The sequence below is a fragment of the Camponotus floridanus genome, unplaced genomic scaffold, assembly GCF_003227725.1.
Source record: "Camponotus floridanus strain SB8 unplaced genomic scaffold, Cflo_v7.5 scaffold18, whole genome shotgun sequence".
In the NCBI taxonomy this organism is placed as follows: Eukaryota; Metazoa; Arthropoda; class Insecta; order Hymenoptera; family Formicidae; genus Camponotus; species Camponotus floridanus.
In genome coordinates, this window is record NW_020229303.1 from 602,232 (window position 1) to 620,964 (window position 18,733).

Here is an 18,733-nt window from a genome sequence, read left to right on the forward strand (position 1 = left end):
TTACATTCTTCATATTAATTTATTGCACACAAAGAAATTAATTTATTGCGTACAAATATACTTTTGCAATTCGTGTCTATTAAAGTAATATAGGTATTATTTATAAAAAATATGATATTCAAGATAAAAGTCTCCCTAAAGATAAATTAAAAACTCATTTTTCAGTATCATTGATTTATTTAAATCAAAATATATGCTTATACAAAAAGATATGTCATAATTGGGATTTTTGAACAGTTAAAGAAAAAATCCAAAGAAGTTTGCTAGAATTTTTCAAACCTTGGACAAACCAATTGAAATTTTAAGCGGATTTTTATTTTATTATTTTGAATATAGCTTCATATATGATAGCATTCTTTTAGATAAATTTTTTGAGAAACATGTTTTCTGTTTTTACTTTTTGTTATAGTACAGCAATCACGAGCTGATTAAGCTAAAGGTTGTTATTCTGCAAATTAAGATGATTTTGTCATATCTGCGAAACTTTAGCGTATATTGACACATTCCTTCGCATTTCTCAAAATCTATTACAATTGGACGACATAACACTTTTTAATTTAGTATATGATTAACGTGTTTGTCGATGAAAAAAATGTGCGGCTGTGAGCAATTTTTAATAGAATGCAGTTTTAAAGAAAGATGCGATAGATATACTTTGTAAAAATAAAATTGCTATAAATCATTATACAGCTTTTGAAATTGCAATACAATCACTATTTTCACTTCAAACGTTTATTTTATATATAATATTATGTTATACATGAAAAATGAGACAAATCGTATCACTCAAACCGATATGTAATATCGTATCACTCAAACCGATATGTAAATCTCAAAAAACAAATATTTTGTAATAAATAACATAAAATTATTATCTATTATTATTATTATCGTACTAAATAATACAAAGAATTACTTTATATTTGCATTCATCCTTTTTTTCTCTCCGTTTTTCTTTATTTTTAAGTTATCGCGCAATGTGGTTTATTTTTTTAACAAGTGACAATGTTTTATGATGATTACAGTTTAATTTTTTTATTATTAATTTAATAAGAGAAATTTAGTAATTTGTATAATAAGAAGTTTAAGTTTTATATCATTTTAACATGTATATTTACTCAAATAATATTGGGGTTCTCGTAAAATTTAAATGGAATTCCTCTAAACTAAATTCGCACCTTTTGCGAATTATTTTGAGATAGCAACAATTAGAGAACGCATATTGACGCATATGTTATTACACATATGTTATTACAGCTGCAATTTGATTGTTTATATTTTATCAATTGATTAGCTCATAATTAATTATACAACTTGCATAAGTAGACCATTATAAATTAATTAGATAGCTTGTGACTTATCGATTCGTGAGATAAACACGTTTTAAAAGCAAGATGGCGCAATACAAGTCACAAAAATTCCTGATAACGACACGTGCGATCGGTATAATTAATCATTTTTAACCTTCAAACAAGCCGATCGACACGGTATATATCTCGGTGACTGATAGTCCGCGACATTACTGTGCATAATGCATCTCCTCGTGTACGCATTAACAATACTACCGGCGGTGCTCGCCCAGAAAAATCCGCATTATGCACCCGGCCACGATGCGATGGTACATCTCTTTGAATGGAAATGGACAGATATTGCGGCGGAGTGTGAAAATTTCCTGGGTCCTTTAGGGTACGGCGGAGTGCAGGTAAGCAAAAAAAGGAGAAGAGTCAGAAATAGATAACGATCGCAAGAAAATTCCGGAGAGCCTACGATATGGAATGAAAAGTTATACCTTTTTTATTTCAAAAATTCAAAAAACATGTTAAATACATTATCGAGGAAATTATTACAAATTAAAGAAAACGTTGAATTTTTTCTGTTAATTGTTTTTATGAATAATTTATTAATTATTATTTCTGTTAATTATTTTTATGAATAATTTATTAATTATTTTTATAGATTTATTCTTCTACTGTATTACTCTAGGAAATAAATTTATTGCATAGAAGGTATAGAAAGAAGAGAGCGATACGTCGATTCTCACAATGAATGAATAATAATTCCTATGAATCCTATTGATACAGGTTTCTCCGATAAACGAAAACGTCGTTGTAGACGACCGGCCATGGTGGGAACGTTATCAGCCCATATCTTACATTTGGCAAACGAGATCGGGTACGCCCGAGCAATTCAAAGATATGGTTCACAGATGTAACAAAGCCAATGTGAGAATTTACGTCGACGTAGTATTCAACCATATGACCGCCAATCATGTAAACGCACTAGGTACCGATGGTTCGACAGCGAATACATTCAATTACACTTATCCGGCAGTATCATACGATCGAAAAGATTTTCATATGCCACCATGCGCCATCAACAATTACCAGAATGCGACGAACGTGCGCGACTGCGAATTGGAAGCTCTGCATGATCTTAACCAAACAGAAGAATATGTCAGAGAAAAGATCGTCGATTTCTTGAACAAGGCCATTGATGCTGGAGTCGCCGGTTTTCGGTACGCAGAATCTTTTTGCGATATTTTCTGATTAAATCTTCGCGACATTCTGCGAAATTTTTATCGAAAATTGGATTTCTTAAAAATATCTTTATGATTATCTCAATATTAATATTCTTAAGTTATCGAGATGTGTGTATGAAATCAAATATAAAAAATATCCTATTAATTTTTGGATTTCAGAGTAGACGCGGCTAAACACATGTGGCCGAATGATCTAAAAATCATCTTTTCTCGACTGCACAATCTCAATACCAAGCAAGGTTTTCACAAGGATGCGCGAGCCTTCATATTTCAAGAGGTGAGCGATAACGGCAATGAAGCAGTCAGCAAGTATGAATACGTCGGTTTTGGCACGGTGACGGAATTCCGGTATGGCTCGGAAATCAGCAACGCCTTCAGAGGAAACAATCTATTGAAATGGTTCGTCAACTGGGGAGAAGCTTGGGGACTGTTACCATCGCAAGATGCCCTGGTATTTATTGATAACCACGACACTCAACGGAGCGATTCCAATATACTCACCTACAAGTCATCAAAATTGTACAAGGCTAGTATAATTTAAAAAAAATTAAGAATTAAATTAAATTTTTAATTTAAAATTTAAATTTAAATTTAAATTTAAAGTAAAAAGAAATAATAGAGAATCAATTAAAAGTAAAAATAAATAATAAAGTTCAACTTTTTATAATCTTATGCAAGTATAACAATAAGCGCTCGCGTATTATTACAGATGGCTGTAGCTTTCATGCTTGCGCATCCTTATGGGATCCCGCGTATTATGAGCTCCTTCGATTTTCACGATTTTAACCAAGGTCCGCCCCACGACTCCGCCGGAAACACCCTGTCTCCGATTATTAATCCTGATAATACCTGTGGTAACGGCTGGATTTGCGAGCATCGGTGGCGTCAAATTTACAACATGGTGGGCTTCCGAAATGCCGTGAATAGTACCGGTATCAACAATTGGTGGGACAATGGCCAGAACCAAATTGCATTTTGTCGCGGAAGTGAGGGATTTATCGCGATCAATGGTGACCACTTTGACTTCAAGCAGACTCTCTTTACCTGTCTGCCACCTGGTAAATATTGCGACGTCATTTCTGGAAGGGTAAAGAACAACAAGTGTACCGGTAAGACCGTGGAAGTGGGTGAAGATCACAAAGCTTACATAGAAATTTTGACATCGGAGGAAGACGGCGTACTCGCTTTTCATAAAGAGGTAAATATGCCTTTCGTTTGTCGTTTAATTCTTTCAAATGCAATATTCCATTGCATTTACGAGTACTTTTATTAGATTTGTACTGACGTAATAACGTTATACGTATATTACTTAATAATTTGATATATACTAATCTCATATATATAGTTTGCTTTTTTGAAAACACTGCTAATATCTATCTTATTTAGAACTTGTTTTGAATAATATATTCTCGATACTAATAATATCTGCAGCAAGATTTTTTGCAAAATAACAGTTATTATGTATATAGAAAATAGCTTAATTATAACAGTTTTTAATAATTAATTTCTTTTTGCAGTCCAAGTTAAAATAAGAAGATCTGATTGTATTAGCAAACAAAAATCAAGGAATACTACAAAAATATTACTTTGATATTGTACTCTACTTATTTTATACATATGTATATATGTATACAGCATATAATTATATAAACTGACTATAAAAAAAATTAGACAGTTAATACATATATATAAAACGTATAAATAATATTAATTCATACATAAAAATGTGGGAATTTAAAGATTGTACGTTTATTATAAATAAAATATATATATCGTGAATTATCAATGGAATGTGTTGTGATTAATACTTTGATTAATTTAATTTGTATTTACCCTACTTTATCGTTGAATTCTAAAAAATACGTCGCTATATTTTCTGTTTATTTACTGCTTTATCAAATTTAATAATATATTCATATATGCGTCATCACGTCGACTGACTCATTCGCTATTCCAAGTAAAAGTTGCATATGTATGCAATATTTGTACCTCCTACAAATAATATTTATAAAAATTTGATTTGTAAAAAATACATGTTATTTTTTAACAAAGTTTATTTTAACAGAAACAATGTACTGTATTTTTTCTCTTTTCACCATTAATTTCTACTATACATGATATGACAGTTAATCGTAAGATAATACACGACAGACTCGCGATGGAAAAATAAAAAGAGTCGAAGAGAGATCGGGTGAGATGGGCTGGAAACATAATCGATCGATTTTAAGGAAGCACGCCAAAGGATGGATAGAAAATTTTGAAATATCACAAAATTGCCTTATCGCCGATTTTACCATCTCACTCTAGCTATTAATCCGTATAAGATTAAATTATCCTTCGCTGAGAAAGAATCTGTCATCGTTTACCGCCATAATTCTTCTTGCTCGACTCATCATTTCCTCTCGACAGACGAGTATATTGTACGAAATAATTAATGCGTAACGCTCGTAATACGCATTAAATAGCGTTGTGAAACCTCGCGACTAATACACTAAATAAAATACTACGGGGCATTTATAAAAGCACGACATAAATAAATGCTTAAGCATTATGTACAGTGATTTCTCGTTTAAGTAAAAGCCGCTAAACTCGATTAGCGCGCCCGAGTTCGTCAAATGTAACCGAAAATATTTCGCTTGTCCGATATAGGATATTATTTTAAATCAATGAGTCTCGCATTTGTTAAACAAACGGAAAGAAAAGTTTCTCTAATTGCATTATTATATGTATGCTGAAAGATATCATATTATTAATTATAAATAATAATCATGTAAACAAACTTTAATCAATTATTTTTCTGTATACGGCAAAAACGAGTGTAATATCACATGTGAATATGATATATGATTACAACGTCTAATTACCATTGGTAATTTTATGTTACGAGTAGTAACAGACTTATGTAATCACCCGCAGGAAATACGATGAAATTTCCTTCTCTCACCGCGAGTGCCACGTTCGAACATTTCCGTTGAATGAAAAAATATAGATTGATCGAATTTCTCGAAATGCTGTGTGATTTATTTTTTTCATTTTTTGTTTTTTTTTTCGACTGAACACAAATTCGGGAGCGCGGATGCATGTATAGAAAAACACCGTTTTAGATGTGTGTACATATATATGTATATAATATGTGTGTGTGTCTGCATGTATATGTGTGTATATGTGTGTACATACGTTTATATAGTCTGCAATTAATGTGTGGATAATTCTAAAAAATACTGCTCGTCCCATACGAACTTATTCATTCGTTCACTCGTTCGTTCGCTTTCTCTCACGAATGGTACGTGTAAGCGCAATTTGACGTCGCCCTCCAACATCATTTATGTCTTATAATCGTTATGTGAATACAATAAGGCAACAAGTACTATACAGCTAAATAAATAAATGTTTACGTTGTGAATATTAAAGATTAAAGGGGAGCAAAATAAAAGTGGGACGCTAATGTACAATTCCCTAAAAGTTATACAAGTCCATTGCACGTGAAACTGTGGTTGTTTGTTCGTACATTGCATGTGTCAATATATGTTGTGTGTGTGTATGGGTGTGTTCGTACGTGGATTTTGTTTTTGCACATAGAGCGTTAGCAAAAATATATAATTAGTAGATTTTTATCATAATAAACCGTTCATATATATATATATAAAAAACTTCGTTAAAATATATAAAAGAAACAACGATTTGAGCAAATACGTATCTCCTACGGTAGTTAAAAAATTATCGTCGAAACGTATTTATTGTTATTGCACGTAATTCTCCCTAATTTTATAGATCGTCTTCTTTATATTTATTTGTATACATATATACTTACATCGCACTCGCACGTAAACGCATTCGTTCCAATATATGTACAGCGTATATGCGTACTTCTCTTCCTCATGCATTCTTTTTCTCTTTAATTCTTTTTTTTCTTTTCGAAATCAAGCCAGTGATTGTCGTTTCATCGGAGACACGACTTCGGCCATTACGATCGAGAAATATAATTTCAATCGAGAGTAATATATAATAGTACACGAATCCAATGCGTATCGGTGATCAATCCGATCGCTATGATCAACGACGTCATTTTGGAAGACTTTACAAAGATAGGCACTCGTTTACGTTGATTTTCGCTTACTTAGTTGTCTTCCAATAATTGCGATAGAAAAAAATAAAACACATCAATTACAATTTAATGAATATAATCCAATCTTAAAATATTTATCATAAAAAGAAGAATAAAATTTTCGTATTCTAATATTCAAATTTAAACGCGTGTTTTAGATATATATATATATATATATATATATATATATATATACTTTTGCAATTCGTGTCTATTTAAGTAGTATCGGTATTATTTATAAAAAATATGATATTCAAGATAAAAGTCTCCCTAAAGATCAATTAAAAACTCATTTTTCAGTATCAATGATTTATTTAAATCAAAATATATGTTTATGCAAAAAGATATAATGTCATAATTGGGATTTTTGAATAGTTAAGGAAAAAATCCAAAGAAGTTTGCTAGAATTTTTCAAACCTTGGACAAACCAATTGAAATTTTAAACGAATTTTTATTTTATTATTTTGAATATAGCTTCATATATGACAGCATTCTTTTAGATAAATTTTTTGAGAAACATGTTTTCTGTTTTTACATTTTGTTATAGTACAGCAGAATCACAAGCTGATTAAGCTAAAGGTTGTTATTCTGCAAATTAAGATGATTTTGTCATATCTGTGAAACTTTAGCGTATATTGACACATTCCTTCGCATTTCTCAATATCTATTACAATTGGACGACATAACACTTTTTAATTTAGTATATGATTAACGTGTTTGTCGATGAAAAAAATGTGCGGCTGTGAGCAATTTTTAATAGAATGCAGTTTTAAAGAAAGATGCGCAATAGATATACTTTGTAAAAATAAAATTGCTATGAATCATTATACAGCTTTTGAAATTGCAATACCATCACTATTTTCACTTCAAACGTTTATTTTATATATAATATTATGTTATACATGAAAAATGGGATAAATGTATTTATCAAAGAGGAGATAAATTTATGATTATTATTAATTTTCATGTCAAGGCATATCGTATCACTTAAAGCGATATGTAAATTTCAAAAGACAAATATTTTGTAATATATAACACAAAATTATTATCTGTTATCTATTATTATTATTATCGTACTAAATAATACAAAGAATTACTTTATATTTGCATTCATTCTTATTTTCTCTCCGTTTTTTCTTTATTTTTAAGTTATCGCGCAATGTGGTTTATTTTTTTAACAAGTGAAAATGTTTTATGATAATTACATTTTAATTTTTTTATTATTAATTTAATAAGAGAAATTTAGTAATTTGTATAATAACAAGATTAAGTTTTATATCATTTAAATTGTATATTTACTCAAATAGTATTGGGGTTCTCGTAAAATTTAAATGGAATTCCTTTAAACTAAATTCGCACCTTTTGCGAATTATTTTAGCAACAGTTATATAACGCATATTGACGCATATGTTATTACACATATGTTATTACAGCTGCAATTTGATTGTTTATATTTTATCAATTGATTAGCTCATAATTAATTATGCAACTTGCATAAGTAGATCATTGTACATTAATTAGATAGCTTGTGACTTATCGATTCGTGAGATAAACACGTTTTATCAGCAAGATGGCGCAATACAAATCAAAGGAGTTCCCGATAAAAACATCACGTGCGATCGATATAACAAAACAATGTTAACCTTCGAACAAGCCGATCGACACGGTATATATCTCGGTGACTGATAGTTCGCGACATTACTGTGCATAATGCATCTCCTCGTGTACGCGTTAACAATAGTATCGGCGGTGCTCGCCCAGAAAGAGCCGCATTATGCACCCGGCCACGATGGGATAGTACATCTCTTTGAATGGAAATGGACAGATATTGCGGCGGAGTGTGAAAATTTCCTGGGTCCTTTAGGATACGGCGGAGTGCAGGTGAGCAAAAAAAGGAGAAGAGTCAGAAATAGATAACGATCGCAGGAAAATTCCGGAGAGCTTATGATATGGAATGAAAAGTATTACCTTTTTTATTTCAAAAATTCAAAAATTCAAAAAACATGTTAAACACATTGTCGAGGAAATTACAAATTGAAGAAAACGTTGAATTTTATCTGTTAATTGTTTTTATGAATAATTTATAAATTATTATTTCAGTTAATTATTTTTATAGATTTATTCGTCTAATGTATTACTCTAGGAAATAAATTTATTGCATAGAAGGTATATAGAAAGAAGAGAGCAATACGTCGATTCTCGCAATGAATGAATAATAATTCCTATGAATTGATACAGGTTTCTCCGATAAACGAAAACATCATTGTAGACGACCGGCCATGGTGGGAGCGTTATCAGCCCATATCTTACATTTGGCAAACGAGATCGGGTACGCCCGAGCAATTCAAAGATATGGTTCACAGATGTAACAATGCCAATGTGAGAATTTACGTCGACGTGGTATTCAACCATATGACCGGCGATCATGTAAACGCACTGGGTACCGATGGTTCGACAGCAAATACATTCAATTACAATTATCCGGCAGTAGCATACGATCGAAAAGATTTTCATATGCCACCATGCGCCATCAACAATTACCAGGATGCGACGAACGTGCGCGACTGCGAATTGGTCGGTCTGCATGATCTTAACCAAACATCTGAAAATGTCAGAGAAAAGATCGTCGATTTCTTGAACGAGGCCATTGATGCTGGAGTCGCCGGTTTTCGGTACGCAAAATCTTTTTGCGATATTTTCTGATTAAATCTTCGCGACATTCTGCGAAATTTTTATCGAAAATTGGGTTTCTTAAAAATATCTTTATGATTATCTCAATATTAATATTCTTAAGTTATCGAAATGTGTGTATGAAATCAAATATAAAAAATATCCTATTAATTTTTGGATTTCAGAGTAGACGCGGCTAAACACATGTGGCCGAATGATCTAAAAATCATCTTTTCTCGGTTGAAAAATCTCAATACCGAACATTTTGACAAGGATGCGCGAGCCTTCATATTTCAAGAGGTGATCGATTACGGCAATGAAGCAGCCAGCAAGTATGAATACATCGGTTTTGGCACGGTGACGGAATTCCGGTATGGCTCGGAAATCAGCAACGCCTTGAGAGGAAACAATCTATTGAAATGGTTCGTCAGTTGGGGAGAAACTTGGGGACTGTTACCATCGCAAGATGCCCTGGTATTTATTGATAACCACGACACTCAACGGAGCAATCCCAATATACTCACCTACAAGTCATCAAAATTGTACAAGGCTAGTATAATTTTAAAAAAATTAACAAAATTAAAAATTAAATTAAATTGTTAATTTAAAATTTAAATTTAAATTAAAATTTAAAGTAAAATTAAATAATAGAGAATAAATTAAAAGTAAAAATAAATAATAAAGTTCAACTTTTTGTAATCTTATGCTAATATAACAATAAGCGCTCGCGTATTATTACAGATGGCTGTCGCTTTCATGCTGGCGCATCCTTATGGGATCGCGCGTGTTATGAGCTCCTACGATTTTCACGATTTTAACCAAGGTCCGCCCCACGATTCCGCCGGAAACATCCTGTCTCCGATTATTAATCCTGATAATACCTGTGGTAACGGCTGGATTTGCGAGCATCGGTGGCGTCAAATTTACAACATGGTGGGCTTCCGAAATACCGTGAATAGTACCGGTATCAACAATTGGTGGGACAATGGCCAGAACCAAATTGCCTTTTGTCGCGGAAGTAAGGGATTTATCGCAATCAATGGTGACTACTTTGACTTGAAGCAGACTCTCTTTACCTGTTTGCCACCTGGTAAATATTGCGACGTCATTTCTGGAAGCTTGAAGGACAACAAGTGTACCGGTAAGACCGTGGAAGTGGGTGAAGATCACAGAGCTTACATAGAAATTTTGACATGGGAGGAAGACGGCGTACTCGCTTTTCATAAAGAGGTAAATATGCCTTTCGTTTGTCGTTTAATTCTTTCAAATGCAATATTCCATTGCATTTACGAATACTTATATTAGACTTGTACTGACGTGATAACGTTATACGTATATTACTTAATAATTTGATATATACTAATCTCATATAAATAGTTCGCTTTTTTGAAAACAATGCTAATATCTATCTTATTTAGAACCTGTTTTGAATAATATATTCTCGATACTAATAATATATTATCGATACTAATAATGTCTGCAGCAAGATTTCTTGCAAAATAATAGTTATCATGTGTATAGAAAATAGCTTAATTATAACAGTTTTTAATAATTAATTTCTTTTTGCAGTCCAAGTTAAAATAATGAAGATCTGATTGTATGAGCAAAACAAAAATCAAGGGATACTACAAAAATATTACTTTGATATTATACTTATTTTATACATATGTATATATGTATACGGCATATAATTTATATAAACTGACTATAAAAAAAATTAGACATAGTTAATACATATATATAAAACGTATAAATAATATTAATTTATACATAAAAAATGTGGGAATTTAAAGATTGTACGTTTATTATAAATAAAATATATATATCGTGAATTATCAATGGAATGTGTTGTGATTAATACTCTGATTAATTTAATTTCTATTTAACCTACTTTATCGTTTGATTCTAAAAAATACGTCGCTAACATTTTCCGTTTATTTACTGCTTTATCAAATTCAATAATATATCCATGTATGCGACATCACGTCGACTGACTCATTCGCTATTCCAAGTAAAAGTTGCATGTATGCAATATTTGTACCTCCTACAAATAATATTTATAAAAATTTGACTTGTAAAAAATATACACGTGTTATTTTTCAACAAAGTTTATTTTAACAGAAACAATGTACTGTATTTTTCCTCTTTTCACCATTAATTTCTACTATACATGATATGACAGTTAATCGTAAGATAATACACGACAGATTCGCGATGGAAAAATAAAAAGAGTCGAAGGGAGATCGGGTGAGATGGGCTGGATACATAACGTAAAATCGATCGATTTTAAGGAAATACGCCAAAGGATGGATAGAAAATCTTGAAATATCACAAAATTGCCTTATCGCCGATTTTACCATCTCACTCTAGCTATTAATCCGTATAAGATTAAATTATCCTTCGCTGAGAAAGAATCTGTCATCGTTTACCGCCATAATTCTTCCTGCTCGACTCATCATTTCCTCTCGACAGACGAGTATATTGTACGAAATAATTAATGCGTAACGCTCGTAATACGCATTAAATAGCGTTGTGAAACCTCGCGACTAATACACTAAATAAAATACTACGGGGCATTTATAAAAGCACGACATAAATAAATGCTTAAGCATTATGTACAGTGATTTCTCGTTTAAGTAAAAGCCGCTAAACTCGATTAGCGCACCCGAGTTCGTCAAATGTAACCGAAAATATTTCGCTTGTCCGATATGGGATATTATTTTAAATCAATGAGTCTCGCATTTGTTAAACAAACGGAAAGAAAAGTTTCTCTAATTGCATTATTATATGTATGCTGAAAAATATCATATCATTAAATATAAATAATAAGCATGTAAACAAACTTTAATCAATTATTTTTCTATATACGGCAAGAACGAGTGTAATATCACATGTGAATATGATATATGATTACAACGTCTAATTACCATTGGTAATTTTGTGTTACGAGTAGTAACAGACTTATGTAATCAGCCGTAGGAAATACGATGAAATTTCCTTCTCTCACCGCGAGTGCCACGTCCGAATATTTCCGTTGAATGAAAAAATATAGAATGATCGAATTTCTCGAAATGCTATGTGATTTATTTTTTTCATTTTCGACTAAACACAAACTCGGGAGCGCGGATGCATGTATAGAAAAACACCGTTTTAGGTGTGTGTACATATATATGTATATAATATGTGTGTGTCTGCATGTATGTGTGTGTATATGTGTGTACATACGTTTATATAGTCTGCAATAAATGTGTGGATAATTCTAAAAAATACTGCTCGTCTCATACGAATTTATTCATTCGTTCACGCTCGCTTTCTCTCACGAATGGTACGTGTAAGCGCAATTTGACGTCGCCCTCCAACATCATTTATGTCTTATAATCGTTATGTGAATACAATAAGGCAACGAGTACTATACAGCTAAATAAATAAATGTTTATGTTGTGAATCTTGAAGATTAAAGGGGAGCAAAATAAAAGTGGGACGCTAATGTACAATTCCCTAAAAGCTATACAAGTCCATCGCACGTGAAACTGTCGTTGTTTGTTCGTACATTGCATGTGTCAATATATGTTGTGTTGTGTGTGTGTGTGTGTGTGTGTGTGTGTGTGTGTGTGTTTTCGTACGTGGATTTTGTTTTTGCACATAGAGTGTTAGCAAAAATATATAATTTAGTAGATTTTTATCATAATAATTCGTTCATATATATATAAAAAAACTTCGTTAAAATATATAAAAGAAACAACGATTTGAGCAAATACGTATCTCCTACGGTAGTTAAAAAATTATCGCGTCGAAACGTATTTATTGTTATTGCACGTAATTCTCCCTAATTTTATAGATCGTCTTCTTTATATTTATTTGTATACATATATACTTACATCGCACTCGCACGTAAACGCATTCGTTCCAATATATGTACAGCGTATATGCGTACTTCTCCTTCTCATGCATTCTTCTTCTCTTTAATTCTTTGTTTTCTTTTCGAAATCAAGCCAATGATTGTCGTTTCATCGGAGACACGACTTCGGCCATTACGATCGAGAAATATAATTTCAATCGAGAGTAATATATAATAGTACACGAATCCAATGCGTATCGGTGATCAATCCGATCGCTATGATCAACGACGTCATTTTGGAAGACTTTACAAAGATAGGCACTCGTTTGCGTTGATTTTCGCTTACTTATTTGTCTTCCGATAATTGCGATGGAAAAAAATAAAACACAACAATTACAATTTAATGAATATAATCCAATCTTAAAATATTTATCGTAAAAAGAAGAATAAAATTTTCGTGTTTTAATATTCAAATTTAAACGCGTGTTTTAGATAAATATTAAAAAGATGTTTAATGAAGAAATAAATGTGACAAATCTTTAGACATTCATTTATTTCATGTATCTATTTATATACTTTATATTTAGAACTTAAGGAAAAGAGAGTGCATTCTTTAATGATAATTAAAATATCAAAATTTATTTGAATTAGAAAAATAATAGATAATTTCTCATAACAAATTCGGATGCACTTAATATGCACTAGTGCATTTAAAGACTGTCGTATACAAATATATTAATATAAATATAAATATTATATTATATATAACTAAAATAAAATTAATTCCCCGAATTATTATTTATTATTTATATTTTATTAGTTTAATTAAAGATTAACTTAAAGACTGTATACAAATTCGCACTCGCACAATAAGCAAATAAATAGCAAATAAAAATAATTAATATAATTAATTCTGTTAATCATTATTATTGTTATTTGCATTTTTATTATTTTAATTATGCTATTGTAAATTTATAATAATCTTTAATATGTACTAGTGCTTTCAGCCGAATTTGCTATTAAATATTTTGACTACACGTGAAATAATTTTTGGATATTTTCAAATATTTAAAAATAGCGTCAATCTTTAAAATGCTCTTCTATAAAATAACATTTTCAAATTTTCTCCGGAAATTATTCGTCCAATTATTATTAACATTTTAATTTCTTCACAAAAGTAAAACATATTCGATTTAAAAAAAATTGTAATTTTATTGAAAAAACAAAGTCATCAAAAAAATTGACTGTACCTAATCGTAATAAAAAAATTGGATCTATTAAAATTTCTTAATATAGAGAAAAAGAAATAAGATGAATAGTCTTTAGCATGAATAGTCATTTAGCATTCTCTTCCTTAAGATGGCAAAATTTTCATTTCATATAAAATATTTAAATATAGAAATGTTTAAATAAATACATTTCCGATATATCTTTGTCACATAGTGATTGTCACAATGGAAGACAATCTTTTAGCAAAGTTAATATAAAAGTGAATTACTTGCCGAGCAAGTAATTCTAACTTTTTTACATTTCTTACATTTTAAACGTACTATTTAAGTACTAAATCCATATGATATATTGATCACAACAAGTTTCATAAGATTTATAATTATCTTTTTGTAAATTCCTCCACATACCATACACATTGTGTACACTATCAAAAATTTGTATCATAATTTTATTCGTAAAATTTAATTTTATAATTTTTGTTTTTCAAACATAAAAAAAATAAATATTTATATATTGTATCTACTGATTATGATTTTTATTGAATTTAAATAATATAGTCTTAAAGATGCGAATAAAAATGAAATCTCAAACTTTGAATTGTTCCGCTTAGGTCCTTTGAAATGTATTTTATTTTTATCAACAAATATATTTTAGAAATCGTTGTTATTTTGCTAGTATTCTATATTTGTCATAAATTTATTCTCGTAACGATATATATACGATCGTGATTCAATTAAACTTCTATTCTCGCGATTGTACTACTCAATATTTTCACTTGTTATATCGCATTTATAGAGTTTTAAAAAATATTTTTCTATGTAGCTATCTAAACATTATTCATTCAGTTAAAATGTTAAAAAAATCTTAAGAGTTGAATTTGTCTCACTCTTTTATCGCGTGCGATTAATTTTACACTACACGCAATTAAATAACGTGCCTCCATCGTTTTGCCTTGTTCAAGTCCTATAATTTGTCATCGCAGTTATAATTTTTAATTTACTAATCTACAGTTCTCCAGGTCTCTCTCTCTCTCTCTCTCTCTCTCTCTCTCTCTCTCTCTCTCTCTCTCTCTCTCTCTCTCTCTCTCTCTCTCTCTCTCTCTTGACGTTCGAACGAATGCTCAAAAATCTCTTTTTTGAGCACTCACAATTCATACTTAGTTTTATGCGTTAATGTCAATCAAAGTCTCTGCTCTCTCTCTCTCTCTCTCTCTCTCTCTTTCCGTCCCTTTCTCTCTCTCTTTCTTACTCACTTCCTACCTAGTCTCAGCTAAATTCCAGTCTGAATTCTCCTACCTAAGAGTCCTTCTGAATTCTTGGTCACTGACAACAGGCGGAGTCTCCACTTTCCCTAATACATGAAATCGTCTTCCTTAATGTCACTGTTTGATAGGCTTCTTGAAGACGACTTCCGGCTTGCGTACCGGACGGGGTACGCGCCGTTCTATCCTGAGGGCCCGATTCAGGTCCGGAGACGGCGACGATGGCGTCACGACGACCGCTACTGTCTCGGACCCCAGTGGGGGAGTCTCCGCCATTGTTTGTCAGTTTCCGGTGCTGCTGGGTCGCCGGCCCGGCGTCTGTTGCTGTTGCTGCTGCTGTGGTTGTTGCTGCTGTTGCTGTTGCGTCACCGCCGCGGCCGTGCCCGCCGCGCTGAGCGCCGGTAGCGGTGTTTGATGGCAGTGGGCGCAATGCAGACAGACCGTGCAGGCGCCGATCTTTCGGGCCAGCATTATGCGCAGCTTCAAGGCTGGACCGAGCTTCATGCCTATCGTGCCCGTCAGGTGATTCTCCGAGAGAAGCGGTAGCGCGGCACCGTCTATACGGTGCTCCCGAAAGTTCTGCAAGCAGAAATTGTGGTAGCGTGTTATTAACAGTATATTTTAGAGACATGTCAAATGAACGAGGTGTCTATATATATTTAAATTTCTTCAAAATATTTCCTGAAAATTCCCTAATTTTCCAGATCTTTTCAACATTTCAAATAAAGAAGATTTTTGATCCAATTTTCTAAAATAAATTTCTTTTATTATATGTATTGTTTAATACTTTCCACTTATATAAAGGAAAAACGCACAACTACTCAAATACAAGATTTGCAGAAATTTACTACAAAAAACTGAATAGCTTTCATAAGTATTTTTCTTTATTTGCATATTTTCTTTTATCACTAAAAATTGCAATAAAAGTATGTATGGTATATTTCAAATTTTTTTAAGATTGAATATATAAACAGAAATAAATATATATATTCATAATATATTTTAAACTTGACCCATTGGCGAATTATCGATTGCTTGCAAGAGCAAAATTGTTATAAAGAGAATTTAAAAAAATTTTCTGACTCAATAAAATTTCACGGGAATCCCCTATTTTTCAGGTACAAAAGAAATTCTTGAGACTTCTCTTTTCCAGAAAATAAACACTCGAAATGAATTTTCGTCTCCGAACAAATAGAAAATCATGCGTGTTGGATGAAAGATTTATTTTCTAATATATTAATCCTTTGCATGTTATCTCCGATAAAACATGGCATTATGTAAGATTATTAATGGAATTCGTGGCATTTAAATTCCGGATCGCTTGTTCGTTAACGTTACTCCTCAGTTCACTATATTCAACGCGTACACACGAGGATTTTCTTCATCATCGCGATCTTCGACTGGGAACTGGAGTCGTACCAGGACGAGAAATCGTCGTCTCGCGGCAGCTGCTCTCGTTGCGCAAATTTATCTCGCGCGAGACACGATCGGCAGGATGTTCTCCCCTCGCTGTCATCTTTGTTGGCACGCAAAAAGTCAATCGACCTGCCGAGAAACGACGAGCACGGAGAGAAATAAGAAAAGGAGAGCGGTAAGGGAGAGAGAGAACGAGCGAGAGGGAAGGCAAAACGGAAGGAGGTGAAGAAAACAAAGAGAAGGAAGGCAAGGGGAGGGTGCGGGCGCGTTTCATTCACCATCCGGATCGCCGCATCTCCCGTAATAGCGGCTGCAACGACCGCGGGGTGCGACGCGTGTACGTAAGCGCGATCACGAGCGTCCCTGCAATGTTCACTCCGCATGTTCGTGGAATACGGTAATTGCTCCGGCCCGCTTATGAATGAAATATTCAGCGCCGTAATGCGAGTCGCGCACGCAACGGCAGACCGGTCTCCTTCCTTCGAAGGTGGGGACCGAGATCGACGTGGAGGATCGAGGCCGTGCATTCATGCCGCTGGGCATTCAGGTCTCCTTCTCTCCCTCTTCTCTCTCAGAAAGATAGCGTTCAATTGGCCGGCTTGCCAAGGGTAAGTGCGAGGGTTATTTGTCATCGAGGGCAGCGTTTGTCGATCTTCAACGCTCCGACGATCGATTCCGACTCGATATCGAGCGTCTTATAAATGAGAGGGATTTGTTTCTTAATAAAAATAAATTAATTCGCCACACGCGTAGTGGTCTTGAACAAATGAAATTTGTGTGACGCAGAGTTTTAAGGATGTTTTGTATGTACAATCCCTCTAATTCCTAAACAATTGAGATGATGAGATAAATCTGAGATTGTTATCCTGTTAATGATGTGATTCATAGCTACATGTTTTTATTCATTCTTTAAATATATTAATTGTCGAATTATTATTAATTTAATTTAATTTATTTATTATTTGTAAAATTGGTTAATTTGTCAGTCAAGATTTAAGGATGTTTTGTATGTACAATCTTAGCAAAAAGTAGCTGAAAATCAATATTGACGAATATCCACTTTTGTATTTTGAGTATGAGAAATTGTGTGGAATATTTTTGATCTTAGCAGAGATGTATTTTTTATTGCGTTTTTACTGAAATATTCCGAATTTTGTTAATCGAAATGATAAACTTTTGACAGAGAATTTCGCCTTGTGACAGATGGCTAACTTGATTGAATTATATTTAATATCTTTTTAACCAGTTAGTACTTGTATAATATTATTTGACCAAATATTTCCCCTGTATCTAAACTTTTGCAAATTTTAAACAAATTCTGAATATTGTTTCCATGTGTTTTTGTCATTTGAACTGACATGGTTATACGTTTCCCATAAGAACACATGTTAATTCGAGGCAAATTAAAATCCTTATAACTTGTGAACGCTTTATTCAATCGATTTAAAAATTGTACTGAAGATTCTAAACATACCTAAGGATATTCTGTACAATTTTCATTAAATTCTCAATATTTTGAAAAGGTTTTAGATACAAAACATCCTTAATCGCCCTAACAATGTGAATAACGCGTCTTTAATTTATTTTTGCTCAACGCCCCATTCAATTGGCAATGATACGCGTTATGAACACTTGGAATCTAACGGGTGTACTTAATGACCGTTTCGCCAAGTA

The 18,733-nt window shown here is 32.4% G+C and overlaps 3 protein-coding genes across 5 annotated transcripts in view; 2 read left to right on the forward strand and 1 right to left on the reverse strand.

The window, feature by feature from the left end:
- Positions 1–1,491: 1,491 nt before the first annotated feature.
- On the forward strand, positions 1,492–10,998 carry LOC105255479 (alpha-amylase 1). 2 transcript variants are annotated; one of them, XM_025407519.1, is made up of 5 exons: positions 1,492–1,702; positions 2,082–2,515; positions 2,699–3,065; positions 3,249–3,737; positions 10,884–10,998. In XM_025407519.1, the coding sequence occupies exons 1-5, from the start codon at positions 1,532–1,534 to the stop codon at positions 10,896–10,898; spliced, it is 1,476 nt and encodes a 491-aa protein (XP_025263304.1). In that variant the 5' UTR covers positions 1,492–1,531; the 3' UTR covers positions 10,899–10,998. The 2 variants fall into 2 exon arrangements, with proteins under 2 accessions (XP_025263304.1, XP_011263078.2); XM_011264776.3 differs by lacking the exon at positions 10,884–10,998 and adding an exon at positions 4,057–4,094.
- Positions 8,302–11,042, forward strand: LOC105255502 (alpha-amylase). Its single transcript, XM_020028861.2, has 5 exons — positions 8,302–8,525; positions 8,883–9,316; positions 9,500–9,863; positions 10,056–10,544; positions 10,884–11,042. The coding sequence occupies exons 1-5, from the start codon at positions 8,355–8,357 to the stop codon at positions 10,896–10,898; spliced, it is 1,473 nt and encodes a 490-aa protein (XP_019884420.2). The 5' UTR covers positions 8,302–8,354; the 3' UTR covers positions 10,899–11,042.
- Positions 11,043–14,946: 3,904 nt separating this feature from the next.
- The window catches only part of LOC105255500 (uncharacterized protein KIAA1522), a 124,947-nt gene continuing 121,160 nt past the window's right edge, over positions 14,947–18,733 (reverse strand). For both annotated transcript variants that reach the window (XM_025407510.1, XM_025407511.1), the window contains one exon: positions 14,947–16,222. In XM_025407510.1, the coding sequence (XP_025263295.1) occupies positions 15,926–16,222 (297 nt within the window). In that variant the 3' untranslated portion in view covers positions 14,947–15,925. The remainder of the gene's footprint in view (positions 16,223–18,733) is intronic.

What these genes read in the sequence shown, in the direction of transcription:
- LOC105255479 (XM_025407519.1), top strand. Translation starts at nt 1,532, where the DNA reads ATGCATCTCCTCGTGTACGCATTAACAATACTACCGGCGGTGCTCGCC. An exon ending in GCTGGAGTCGCCGGTTTTCG is followed by an intron (nt 2,516 to 2,698) that starts GTACGCAGAATC and finishes TTTGGATTTCAG; the next exon opens with AGTAGACGCGGCTAAACACA. An exon ending in AGTCATCAAAATTGTACAAG is followed by an intron (nt 3,066 to 3,248) that starts GCTAGTATAATT and finishes GTATTATTACAG; the next exon opens with ATGGCTGTAGCTTTCATGCT.
- LOC105255502 (XM_020028861.2), top strand. Translation starts at nt 8,355, where the DNA reads ATGCATCTCCTCGTGTACGCGTTAACAATAGTATCGGCGGTGCTCGCC. An exon ending in TAGGATACGGCGGAGTGCAG is followed by an intron (nt 8,526 to 8,882) that starts GTGAGCAAAAAA and finishes GAATTGATACAG; the next exon opens with GTTTCTCCGATAAACGAAAA. An exon ending in AGTCATCAAAATTGTACAAG is followed by an intron (nt 9,864 to 10,055) that starts GCTAGTATAATT and finishes GTATTATTACAG; the next exon opens with ATGGCTGTCGCTTTCATGCT.